Source organism: Arachis stenosperma, chromosome 10, assembly GCF_014773155.1.
Source record: "Arachis stenosperma cultivar V10309 chromosome 10, arast.V10309.gnm1.PFL2, whole genome shotgun sequence".
Lineage (NCBI taxonomy): Eukaryota > Viridiplantae > Streptophyta > Magnoliopsida > Fabales > Fabaceae > Arachis > Arachis stenosperma.
The window spans coordinates 120,346,137-120,358,654 of record NC_080386.1 but is presented as its reverse complement, the minus strand read 5'-3'; the positions used below and the strand labels follow the sequence as shown (position 1 = coordinate 120,358,654).

Genomic DNA, 12,518 nt, shown 5'->3' with positions numbered 1-12,518 from the left:
TCTTCTAAAGAAGAAGCTTATGATCCTGAGAACCCTGCAATGGCAGAGGTGAATTACATGGGTGAAGCCTATGGAAATACCTATAATCCGTCATGGAGAAATCATCCAAATTTCTCATGGAAGGATCAACAAAAGCCTCAACAAGGCTTTAACAATAATAATGGTGGAAGAAACAGGTTTAGTAATGGCAAGCCTTTTCCATCATCCTCTCAGCAACAGACAGAGAATTTTGAGCAGAATCCATCTAGCTTAGCAAATATAGTCTCTGATCTATCTAAGGCCACTCTCAGTTTCATAAATGAAACAAGGTCCTCCATCAGAAATTTGGAGGCACAAGTGGGTCAGCTGAGTAAAAGAGTTACTGAAACTCCTCCTAGCACTCTCCCAAGCAATACAGAAGAGAATCCTAAAAGAGAGTGCAAGGCCATAACCGTGACCAACATGGTCGAACCTGGAGAGAGTGAAAAGGCAGTGATTCCCAGTGAGGAAGACCTCAGGGAACGTCCACTGGCCATTAAGGAGTACCCCAATAAGGAACCAAAGGAATCCGAGACTCATACAGAGACCATAGAGATTCCATTGAACTTCCTTTTACCATTTATGAGCTCTAATGACTATTCATCTTCTGAAGAAGATGAAGACATTCCTGAAGGGCGAGTTGCCCAGTATTTAGGAGCAATCATGAAGCTGAATGCCAAGCTATTTGGTAATGAGACTTGGGAGGATGAACCTCCATTGCTCATTAATGAACTGAATACCTGGGTTCAGCAAACTTTACCTCAAAAGAAATAGGATCCTGGTAAATTCTTAATACCCTGTACCATAGACACCATGACCTTTGAGAAGGCTCTATGTGACCTAGGGTTAGGTATTAACCTCATGCCACTCTCTATAATGGAGAAACTAGGAATCTTTGAGGTACAAGCTGCAAGAATCTCACTAGAGATGGTAGACAAATCAATGAAATAGGCTTATGGACTAGTAGAGGATGTGCTAGTGAAGGTTGAAGGCCTTTACATCCCTGCTGATTTCATAATCCTAGACACTGGGAAGAATGAGGATGAATCCATCATCCTTGGCAGACCTTTCCTAGCCACAGCAAAAGTTGTGATTAATGTTGACAGAGGAGAATTGGTCCTTCAATTGAATGAGGACTACCTTGTATTCAAGACTCAAAGTTCTCCTTCTGTACACATGGAGAAGAAGCATGAAAAGCTTCTCTCAATACAGAGTCAACCAAAGCCCCCACATTCAAATTATAAGTTTGGTGTTGGGAGGCCACAACCAAACTCTAAGTTTGGTATTGGGAGGCCACAACCAAACTCTAAGTTTGGTGTTGAGAGGCCACAACCATGCTCTGATTATCTGTGAGGCTCCATGAGAGTCCACTGTCAAGCTATTGACATTAAAGAAGCGCTTATTGGGAGGCAACCCAATTTTTATTTTTCTATGTTAAATTTCTATTTTTCATTATTATTTTATGTTTTCTTTAGGTTGATGATCATGTGGAGTCACAAAAACAACTGCAATAATCAAAGCAAATTTAAAAATAGCATTAAAAAAATAGTACACCGTGGAGGAAGAACTTTCTGGCGTTTAAACGCCAGTAAGAGTAGCAGAATGGACGTTAAACGCCCAGTCTGGCACCATTCTGGGCGTTTAACGCCAGAACATGGCACCAGACTGGCGTTTAATGCCAGAACAAGGCACCAGACTAGCGTTTAACGCCAGAAACAGGCTACAGCTTGGCATTAAACGCCAGGAAAGGTATAAAAGCTGGCGTTTAACGCCAGAAACAGGCAGCAACCTGGCGTTTAACGCCAGAATTGCACTCTAAGGGTGTTTTGCACGCCTAAATGGAGCAAGGATGAGAAGTCCTTGACCCCTTAGGATCTGTGGACCCCACAGGATCCCCACCAACCTCAACTCATTCTCTCTCCCTCCCACCTTTTCATAAAACTCTTCCCCAAATACCCTTCACCAATCACCTCCATATCTCTTCCCCAAATACCCCTCACCAATCACATCCATATCTCTTCCCCAAAAATCCCACCTACCTCCAAATTCAAAATCCTTTCCCTCCCAAAACCCAACCCCAAATACACGAACATAACCTTCCCCCCACTCCTATATAAACCCCTCTTCCCTCCTTCAATTTCACACCTCACAAACACCTTATACCCCCTTGGCCGAATTCACTCTCTCCTTCCATCTCCTCCATTCTCTTCTTCTTCCCCTTCTTTCTTTCTTCTTTTGCTCGAGGACGAGCAAACCTTTTAAGTTTGGTGTGGTAAAAGCTTCGCTTTTTGTTTTTCCATAACCATTTATGGCACCTAAGGCTGGAGAAACCTCTAGAAAGAGGAAAGGGAAGGCAAAAGCTTCCACCTCCGAGTCATGGGAGATGGAGAGATTCATCTCAAAGGTCCATCAAGACCACTTCTATGAAGTTGTGGCCAAGAAGAAGGTAATCCCTGAGGTCCCTTTCATGCTCAAAAGGAATGAGTATCTGGAGATCCGACATGAGATCCGAAGAAGAGGTTGGCAAGTTCTCACCAACCCCATTCAACAAGTCAGAATCTTAATGGTTCAAAAATTCTATGCCAATGCATGGATCCATTGTTGTTAAACTCTCGAGTTAACTCGTAAACTCGTACGGGTTTACGGGTTTAGATATGAAATCGAGTTGATTCGGGCATAGACTCTATTCTGAGTTAACTCGGCTAGACTCAGTCAAACTCGGACAAACTCGTGAGTCTATGACTGAGTTAGTGAGTTTGTGTTTTTCTTCATTTTTTCTCAAAAAAGCGTCATTTTGAAAACAAAAAAACACTTTTTTTTATTAGGGTTACGATAACACTCACAAAGAATGAAAGAAAACTCAGTCACAACTCACTCATCTGCGTCGTTTCTCTCAAGTCTCACTTTCTCAATGTTATGCCGCAGTTGCCATTTTCCGTCGAGCTGGCGTTGTTCGACTGCGTCTGCTACCTCTGCTCTGATTTGCGCCATTGTCTTTGTGAATTTTATCTATGTTGCCCTCTTCTTTGTATTTCTTCACATCTCTACTATCCGCAATTCCACCGTGCTATCACCACTCACGAGTTCGACTACTTTTCCTACAGTCCTATCTCTGCTCTGGCTTACACCGTCGTGAAATCCATGACTATTTATTGCCGTCATTTCGTGCTGTTGCTGCACCCTCACCACCGCTGCTTGCTCTACCCTTGTCTTCGATCTGCTGTTGTTAGGACTTTGCCCCTTCTTTTTTTCTGTATCATCTATTTTTTGTATGCCTTTTGCCCTTTCTTTGAGCCTTTGCTTCTTGATTTAGTTTTTTTTTTATTTTTAAATTTTATTACTTCTAATTTTAGCCTGTTGCTTATCACTTATGTTAAATGGCCAGATGGTTCATCCATTCATGGCTGATTAGTAATTAATTATTTTGATTAGAGTTAATTTGATTATTTGATATTGTTCAATGTTTAATTAATGATTTAGTATTACAGATTTAGAATTTTTAATTTTGTGTGTTCTATATTATATTTGTATAAGAATAATTATAGAGGATTTGAATGTGTATTTTAAAGTATTTGTTATAATGTATGCTATTATTTTAATTTATTATGTGCTTTAAGATTAATATTATTAATTTTGAAGGGTTAAAATTGAGTAAATATACATTATGTATGATATATATATATATATATATATATATATATATATATATCATAACAGGTGAACTCGTACAAGTCTACGAGTTAACTCACGAGTCGAGTCTAGGTCAGCTCCACGAGTTTACTTAGACTCGCGAGTTTGACAACCTTGCATGGATCACTAGGAACCATGATCAAAGTATGAACCCGAATCCAAAGAATTGGCTTACAATGGTTCGGGGAAAATACTTAGATTTCAGTCCGGAAAATGTAAGGTTGGCGTTCAACTTGCCAATGATGCAAGAAAACGCACGCCCCTACACTAGAAGGGTCAACTTTGATCAAAGGTTGGACCAAGTCCTCATGGACATACGTGTGGAAGGAGCTCAATGGAAAAGAGACTCAAGAGGCAAGCCGGTTTAATTGAGAAGATCAGACCTTAAGCCTGTGGCTAGAGGATGGTTAGAGTTCATCCAACACTCTATCATTCCTACTATCAACCGATCCGAAGTAACTGTGGATCGGGCCATCATGATCCATAGTATCATGATTGGAGAGGAAGTGGAAGTTCATGAGATCATACCTCTAGAACTCTACAAGGTGGCTGACAAGTCCTCCACTTTGGCAAGGTTAGCCTTTCCTCATTTCATTTGTCACCTATGCAGTTTAGCTAGAATTGTCATAGAGGAAGACATCCTCATTGAAGAGGACAAGCCCATCACTAAAAAGAGGATGGAACAAATAAGAGAGCCCACTCATGGACCTCAACAAGAGCTTGAGGAAGTTTCTCATCAAGAAATTACTGAGATGCCTCAAGGGATGCATTTTTCTCCACACAACTATTGGGAGCAACTCAACACCTCTTTGGAAGGCTTGAGTTACAACATGGACTAACTAAGGGTGGAGCACCAAGAGCACTCCATCATTCTCCAGAAAATTAGAGAAGACCAAAGAACCATGAGGGAGGAGCAACAAAGGCAAAGAAGAGACATAGAGGAGCTCAAAAGCACCATTGGTTCTTCAAGAGGAAGAAGATGCCACCCTCACTAAGGTGGATCCGTTCCTTAATCTCCTTGTCTATTTGTCTTTCTGCTTTCGACTTTGAGCTTTATGTTTTACTATGTTTTGTGTCTTTACTACATGATTATTAGTGTCTAGTGTCTATGCCTTAAAGCTATGAATAATTCCATGAATCCTTCACCTCTCTTAAATGAAAAATGTGCCTAATTACAAAAGAACAAGAAGTACTTGGATTTCAAATTTTATCTTGAAATTAGTTTAATTATTTTGATGTGGTGGCAATACTTTCTGTTTTTTGAATGAATGCTTGAACAGTGCATATTTTTTATAGTGAAGTTTATGAATGTTAAAATTGTTGGCTCTTGAAAGAATGATGAACAAAGAGAAATGTTATTGATAATCTGAAAGATCATGAAATTAATTCTTGAAGCAAGAAAAAGTAGTGAAAAAAATGGCAAAATAAAAAGAAAAAGAAAAAGAAAAAGCAAGCAGAAAAAGCCAATAGCCCTTTAAACCAAAAGGCAAGGGTAAAGAGGATCCAAGGCTTTGAGCATTAATGGATAGGAGGGCCTAAAGGAATAAAATCCTGGCCTAAGCGGCTAAATCAAGCTGTCCCTAACCATGTGCTTGTGGCATGAAGGTCCAAGTGAAAAGCTTGAGACTGAGTGGTTAAAGTCGTGATCCAAAATAAAAAGAGTGTGCTTAAGAACTCTGGACACCTCTAATTGGGGACTTTAGCAAAGCTAAGTCACAATCTAAAAAGGTTCACCCAGTTTTGTGTCTGTGGCATTTATGTATCCGGTGGTAATACTGGAAAACAAAGTGCTTAGGGTCACGGCCAAGACTCATAAAGTAGCTGTGTTCAAGAATCAATATACTGAACTAGGAGAATCAATAACACTATCAAAAATTCTGAGTTCCTATAGATGCCAATCATTCTGAATTTCAAAGGATAAAGTGAGATGCCAAAACTGTTCAAAAGCAAAAAGCTAATAGCCCTGCTCATCTAATTGGGACTAAGTTTCATTGATATTGTGAGATTCATTGTATATTCTCTTCTTTTTATCCTATTTTGTTTTCATTTGCTTGGGGACAAGCAACAATTTAAGTTTAGTGTTGTGATGAGCGGATAATTTATACGCTTTTTGGCATTGTTTTTAGGTAGTTTTTAGTATAATTTAGTTAGTTTTTAGTATATTTTTGTTAGTTTTTAAGCAAAATTCACATTTCTGGACTTTACTATGAGTTTGTGTGTTTTTCTATGATTTCAGGTATTTTCTGGCTGAAATTGAGGGACCTAAGCAAAAATCTGATTCAGAGGCTGAAAAAGGACTGCAGATGCTGTTGGATTCTGACCTCCTTGCACTCGAAATGGATTTTTTGGAGCTACAAAAACTCAAATGGCGCACTCTTAATTGCGTTGGAAAGTAGACATCTTGGGCTTTCCAGCAATATATAATAGTTCATACTTTGTCCGAGTTTTGATGATGCAAACTGGCGTTCAAACGCCAACTTCCTGTCCTATTCTGGCGTTAAACGCCAGAAACAGGATAAAAGCTGGAGCTAAACGCCCAAACTGGCATAAAAACTGGCGTTTAACTCCAAAAAAAGTCTATATAAATGAAAGCTTCAATGCTCAGCCCAAGCATACACCAAGTGGGCCCGGAAGTGGATTTCTGCATCATTTACTTATTTCTGTAATCCTAGGAACTAGTTTAGTATAAATAGGACTTTTTACTATTGTACTCACATCTTTGGATTATCCTTAGATCATCTTTGATCAGTTTTATGCTATCTTATACTTTTAGGGAGGCTGGCCATTCGTCCATGCCTGGACCTTAATCACTTATGTATTTTCAACGGTGGAGTTTCTACACCTCATAGATTAAGGTGTGGAGCTCTGCTGTTTCTCAAGTATTAATGCAAAGTACTATTATTCTTCTATTCAATTCAAGTCTATTCTTATTCCAAGATATTCATTCGCACACAAGAACATGATGAATGTGATGATCAAGTGACACTCATCACCATTCTCACTTATGAACGCGTGCCTGACAAACACTTCCATTCTACATGAAAACAAGCTTGAATGCATATCTCTTCGATCCCTAATCAACGATTCACATCGTTTCCCCTCTGACAATTGGGCATCTGAATCTGAGATTAGGATCTTTGTGGTATAGGCTAGAATCAATTGGCAGCATTCCTGAGATCCGAAAAGTCTAAACCTTGTCTGTGGTATTCCGAGTAGGATTTGGGAAGGGATGACTGTGACGAGCTTTAAACTTGCGACTGTGGGGCGCAGTGACAGTGCGCAAAAGGATCATTGGATCTTATTCCGACACGATCGAGAACCGACAGTTGATTAGCCATGCGGTAGCTGTGCCTGGTATTTTTCATCCGAGATGAGAAATCCGATAGTTGATTAGCCATACAGAAACCGTAGAGGACCATTTTCACTGAGAGGACGGGAGGTAGCCATTGACAACGGTGATCCCCAACATACAGCTTGCCATGGAAAGGAGTATGAATGATTGAATGAAGACAGTAGGAAAGCAAAGATTCAGAAGGAATAACGCATCTCCATACGCTTATCTGAATTTCCCACCAATGAATTACATAAGTATCTCTATCTTTATTTTATGTTTATTTATCTTTTAATTATCAAAATTCCATAACCATTTGAATCCGCCTGACTGAGATTTACAAGATGACCATAACTTGCTTCAAACCGACAATTTCCGTGGGATTGACCCTTACTCACGTAAGGTATTACTTGGACGACCCAGCGCACTTGCTGGTCAGCTGCACGAAGTTGTGTATCACGATTTCGTGTACCAGGAACCACTACATTCTCAGCTGCTGCCTCAACTCCCACATCATCATCCTCGTCTTCATCTCCAGCTTCATAAGTGACTTCGAATTCCTCTTCGCCGTCACTGTTCATTCCTTCATACACTGCAGTTCTGTCATTCTCTATATCTGAACCATTTTGAATCCCATCTGCCTCAACATTCTCAAACTCAGCATATAGCTCAATTTGTGGCTTTTGCACCCGAGTCTGCCAATAAATTTGAAATATATTCTGCATACTCACTTCGTCAATGATCGGCATAATATCAAATTGTATTAAACCACAAAAAACTATAAACGGATTTCGATACAGAATACTGCTCACTCTTCTCAACATACCGTTCTCCATGCTTTGATAGAGACCGTTCTGAAACTCTACGAACGTCATGGTGCATGGAACCACAAACGAAAACGGATTCTGACACACAAACCTCACTTTCTCATGAATATTCCGTATAATCTCACCGTTGTGATACACTACCAAATTTGCAGTACCCTCCATCACACCAGAAACACACTCAAACAATTCTTTTTTCCGCAATGAACTGGTATCGAACTTGGCCTTATACAGGCAAAGCACTCAACACGCCCACTATGTATTGCATACAAAGTGACACGTCAACAACACGCCCCCACGTGTTAAAGCTGCCTTCCAATTACACTTCGCCACGTCATCAACACGCTCCAAATATTAGAAGTGCCTCGAATCACACGTTGCTATGTCCCCAACACGCCTCCCACGTGTTGCCAACTCACCCTCTGCGTGCTATGTTAGCACTCCCCTCACGTGTTCATGCTGCACATATTCACCAATATGCAAATACACCAAAGATGTCCATTCAAAACACCACTATACTCTCCATATTAAAAAAAATAAGCCCCCAATATGACACGTAAATAATTAAACCTGTATTTTCTGGTCATGCTCGGGTCAGTTTCTCCCATGTATATATAGGTCATAGCCTCTCAAGTCACAACAGGGAACCGATCTCTCTATTCTCTGTAACGGTTACTTCTCTTTTCTATTTTCCACTGTCTTTTTCTAGAAAATATATAAAAAGAAAAAACGCTGATCAGTTGTGACTGGAAACTTGACTCCCTGCTTCTTGCCCTTGAAATGGATTATAACAACAACACCGACGACGACAAGTAAATCTCTCTCTCTATTTTGTCTTACTTTATTTTATTTTCAGCTTCGACATTCTTTTAAGGTGAGGGTTTTATTTTTGGGCGCGATTGAGTTGTTTGGAGAAGCACATTTATGTTTTTCGAGGTGCTTGTTCTGATATATGTTTCCTTTTTTTGCTATTCTTTTTGTGTTGTTTTGTTTAAGAAAAGAAATTGGGAATTTTATAAAAAAATTTATTATTTTATTTTTCACTTCATCTTGCTGTTGTTTCGTGCATTATCTGCTAAATATATGGTGCTGTTGCATTCTGGCTCTCTGATTTCCACCATCTCAGATTAGGTTGTTTGGTTTTCTGTCAAATTTCATGGATGAAGAATTTCAATTTTTTTAATTATTTTTTTGGTTTTTTTTTTCCTAAGCTCGTGCTATGGTTTCTGAGAAGTACTTGCATGCTCTTGCTCCTTGAGCACGCTTAATGTGTGCTCCAAGAACATATACAACTACAAATTCATAAGTTTTTAAATAAACTTTTAAACATTATAAATGAAAATGGGAGACTGCATGTTTCTTTAAATTTTAAATAAATTTTAAACATTATAAATGTCTTTTGCTTTAGAATCTAATGTTTTATTTTACAATTTACAGTGCTTGGTTTGGTCTATGGTGTGGTAATTAGTACTTCGGTAGTTCAGTTTGCAATGTATTTAATCTTTTTTGATAATGTCTGCAACCAACACACTGGGCAATCTTTGGAGTGCTAATTAGTACTTAGTTTGCAATATATTTAATCTTTGCTTTTCTGTAGCTGAATTTGATAATGTCTGAAGTTGGGGGTGTGGGGAGGGGTTGATTCAATTCTTCTTGTTGATTCTTTATTTCTTTACATTCAAAGGAGATCCATGTGCTCACCCTAATCGTGATTCATGATAGAGCACAATGACAGTTTAATCCATGTGGGATAAGACTTTGTTGTTGTTGTTGTTTGTGAATTTTATAGGTCGAACTTATATATATATATTTGTCCATGGGTTATTATCTTACATCAATGGCATGTCATGACAATTGCACTTACTTTCTGTTCTATCATAGTGGTGCTAAAGAACCATGGAATTGGCATAGGGAGGATCATGATCTCCAAAAAACTTCCAATTTTGGTAAGTCTTACTTTGATGTTAATTGATTTTTTTACACGATTACACATGTAATGCCTGATTTTTTTTTTCTTCAATATATTTCAGAAGAGCCATGGAATGGTGTGCTCCAAAATGAAGATATTTCCTACATGTTTGAAGATGAAACTACACCAGTTAAGGCATGTGGTGATTTGGTATACAATGTTGACAATAGTGGTAAGGCAGTTCATTTGATGTCTTGTCGATGTTTGCATCTTGTTAGATTGTTCTTTTTGCTTTAGAAATTGTTGTTATGAACTATCCTGGTTTGATTCAAGGAAATATTGGATTTCAGTTTCGGATGATGTACAAAAAGAAGTAGAGGAGGGGAGGGAGACTTCTTCTCAAGTCAAGAGGCGGCGGATGCTACAATTCAATGGCCAGGAGAGGGATCATTCTCTTTCCAAGGAAGAGATGTCTTTGCCATATTTTAAATCAAATGTTGGTGCTTCTAGCTTTCCAATAAATTTTCACACTCCTAATATGTTAGACAGTAGTAAAAATATGAAGATATCATACAAAAACTATTTGAATCTGTCTTAAGTAAATTCTGTGATATATTACCATTATGTTGTTGAACAGAAAATGAATGCATGTTACATGTGTTCAGTTTCATGAGTTTTGTGTTATTTTATCCCTATCTTATGTTAAGGCTAGTTTCTGTTGAAACCCCTTGTATATTAGCTATTAATGAGCCATTTGGTTCAAATCTTGATGTCTTCTTTAAAGTATTATATTTGGTGATATATTCTGCTTCAATGAGTCCTCTTCGCGGTTAAGGATATTCCATCCCTCAATAAAGGAGAGTTTGTGTTTTGGGTTACTGTTCAGCAGTTCGAGATTGCTTGTCACTTATATCTAGTAGGGTATGCTAATCCCAATGAGACAAAGTGATTAATGAAGTTGTTGATTTGCTGACTGTTACTTCGTTGCACATATATAGGGGAAGGAGGACTTGATCATGGATGCTTTTCCTGAAGTGTCACAATGGGTTCCTGGTTTATCATCAGGTTTTCCTCTTGCAAGATTTTATCCCGTCTTTTCATTGTATTTCTTTTCCTGGTATAATGGCTTAGATAAATTTCTAAAGGCTCATGTTTTCCCAACCGTCATAGAATATGCATTAGGAAATGCATCGTCATCGTCTGGTTATGAAGACCTTGAGTCCACTGAAGGTTGGCTAGCAGAATGCCTTAATGATACCGAGATGCAATTCAGTCCCGATGATTTGTATGCTTCTATGGATGACTGATTTTTCACATATAGTTGGTTATACAAAGTCATCTGATTCTGATGACTATGTTGTTTGATTTCAGGAACTTTTCAGGGGCAGAGGATATTCAGATTGATATTGCAGGTAGATGGCATTTTTTCCCCTCCCCGTTAGAAGGATGTTGCTTCTTCCTTGATTTTGTTCTTTTCTATTTGAATAGTATTTTCTCAAACAAAAAATTCATCTTCTTTCAGAGTTGGTTGACATCACGGCATCTTCCGAACAAAATGTGGTTCAGCAGCAGAAGCAGCAGGTCACTCGAACCTCCAAAAATATTATCTTCAAAGGTTCAACTTTCTTCTTGATGTAGTGTCACTTTCTGGTTTAATTTTATTGATTTCTTGTTAGTAAGGTCATTATAAATAGCTGCATTCAATCCCAAAAATGGGCTCTACATATAGTTAATAAGATGAAGTTTTTTGATTTGATAACAAATTTAGACCCATTTTTCATGTTTAGGTAGGAAATCGTTTATACAGACACCGCCAAAGTTGGCTTCTTCTGTGGTCTATCCATTTACTTTTGTTAAGCCTAGTGGTGCTCATGGAGATGTAACATTGAAGGAAATAAATCAGCGCATTCAGACTCCGCCGTCTTCAAAATCAAAGCAAAGCAATGAAGATCCGTCAGCTTATCCCAAATCAGCCTTCTCGGGGAAGCCTGTCGTTAACAAAACAAAGATTCGCACGGAAGGGGGAAAAGGTAGCATCACGATTATGCGAACCAAAGGCTAACTTTTTTTTGGCTCATCTATTAATGGTACTAGTTGAGTTTATTTTCTGTGTAATATATAGCTGCCGGATTTTAGAAGTTGGTACTGCAATGTTTTGTTCTTATTACCACTTATATTACACCGCCTTAGTGTTTATTTTCTTGTAGTGCAGTCTTACTTCATCTTCTTCTAGCTGTTAATTTGGTAAATGATTTATGTAAATCTGAAATGTTAGTCCCCAGCTGTTGAGTTGACAATGTTACTAAGCTTGCCCTTGGCTTTTGTAATTTGATACATACAGATTTAGTATATGGTCTTGTTTCTGAAACTGCTAAACTTATGCACCGGTATATCTTTGTTATATGTTCTGTCTCTTATATGTATATTTTCAAAAGGTAAATTATTTTCTGTTTGTATTGTTGTATGATAAATCTAACTCGTTTAATGTGTGCAATGATTCCTTTTGCATACTTTGTTTGAATATGGAGTATTACGTTTGAATTGAATTATAAATAACTGACTTATCATATTATTTCTGTTCTTATAAAAGTATAGAATTTGATAAATATGTGTAATTTTATAATATATTTAATGTGTTTTCTAAAATTTATTTTTATCCAAATTTAAATTAAAAATCGAATTAATTAGGAATATGATGATTTTATGGTTTAAAAATGTAAAAATAGTGGTGTGCTATATATTTCAA

General features: G+C 38.0%; 1 protein-coding gene across 1 annotated transcript; it reads left to right on the top strand.

Annotated features, from left to right (window-relative positions):
* The first annotated feature begins 8,393 nt into the window (after window positions 1-8,393).
* Window positions 8,394-12,121, top strand: LOC130956176 (protein XRI1-like). Its single transcript, XM_057883217.1, has 9 exons — window positions 8,394-8,675; window positions 9,745-9,809; window positions 9,894-10,004; window positions 10,123-10,268; window positions 10,771-10,837; window positions 10,943-11,057; window positions 11,144-11,184; window positions 11,295-11,387; window positions 11,560-12,121. The coding sequence occupies exons 1-9, from the start codon at window positions 8,644-8,646 to the stop codon at window positions 11,832-11,834; spliced, it is 945 nt and encodes a 314-aa protein (XP_057739200.1). The 5' UTR covers window positions 8,394-8,643; the 3' UTR covers window positions 11,835-12,121.
* The last annotated feature ends 397 nt before the right edge of the window (window positions 12,122-12,518 follow it).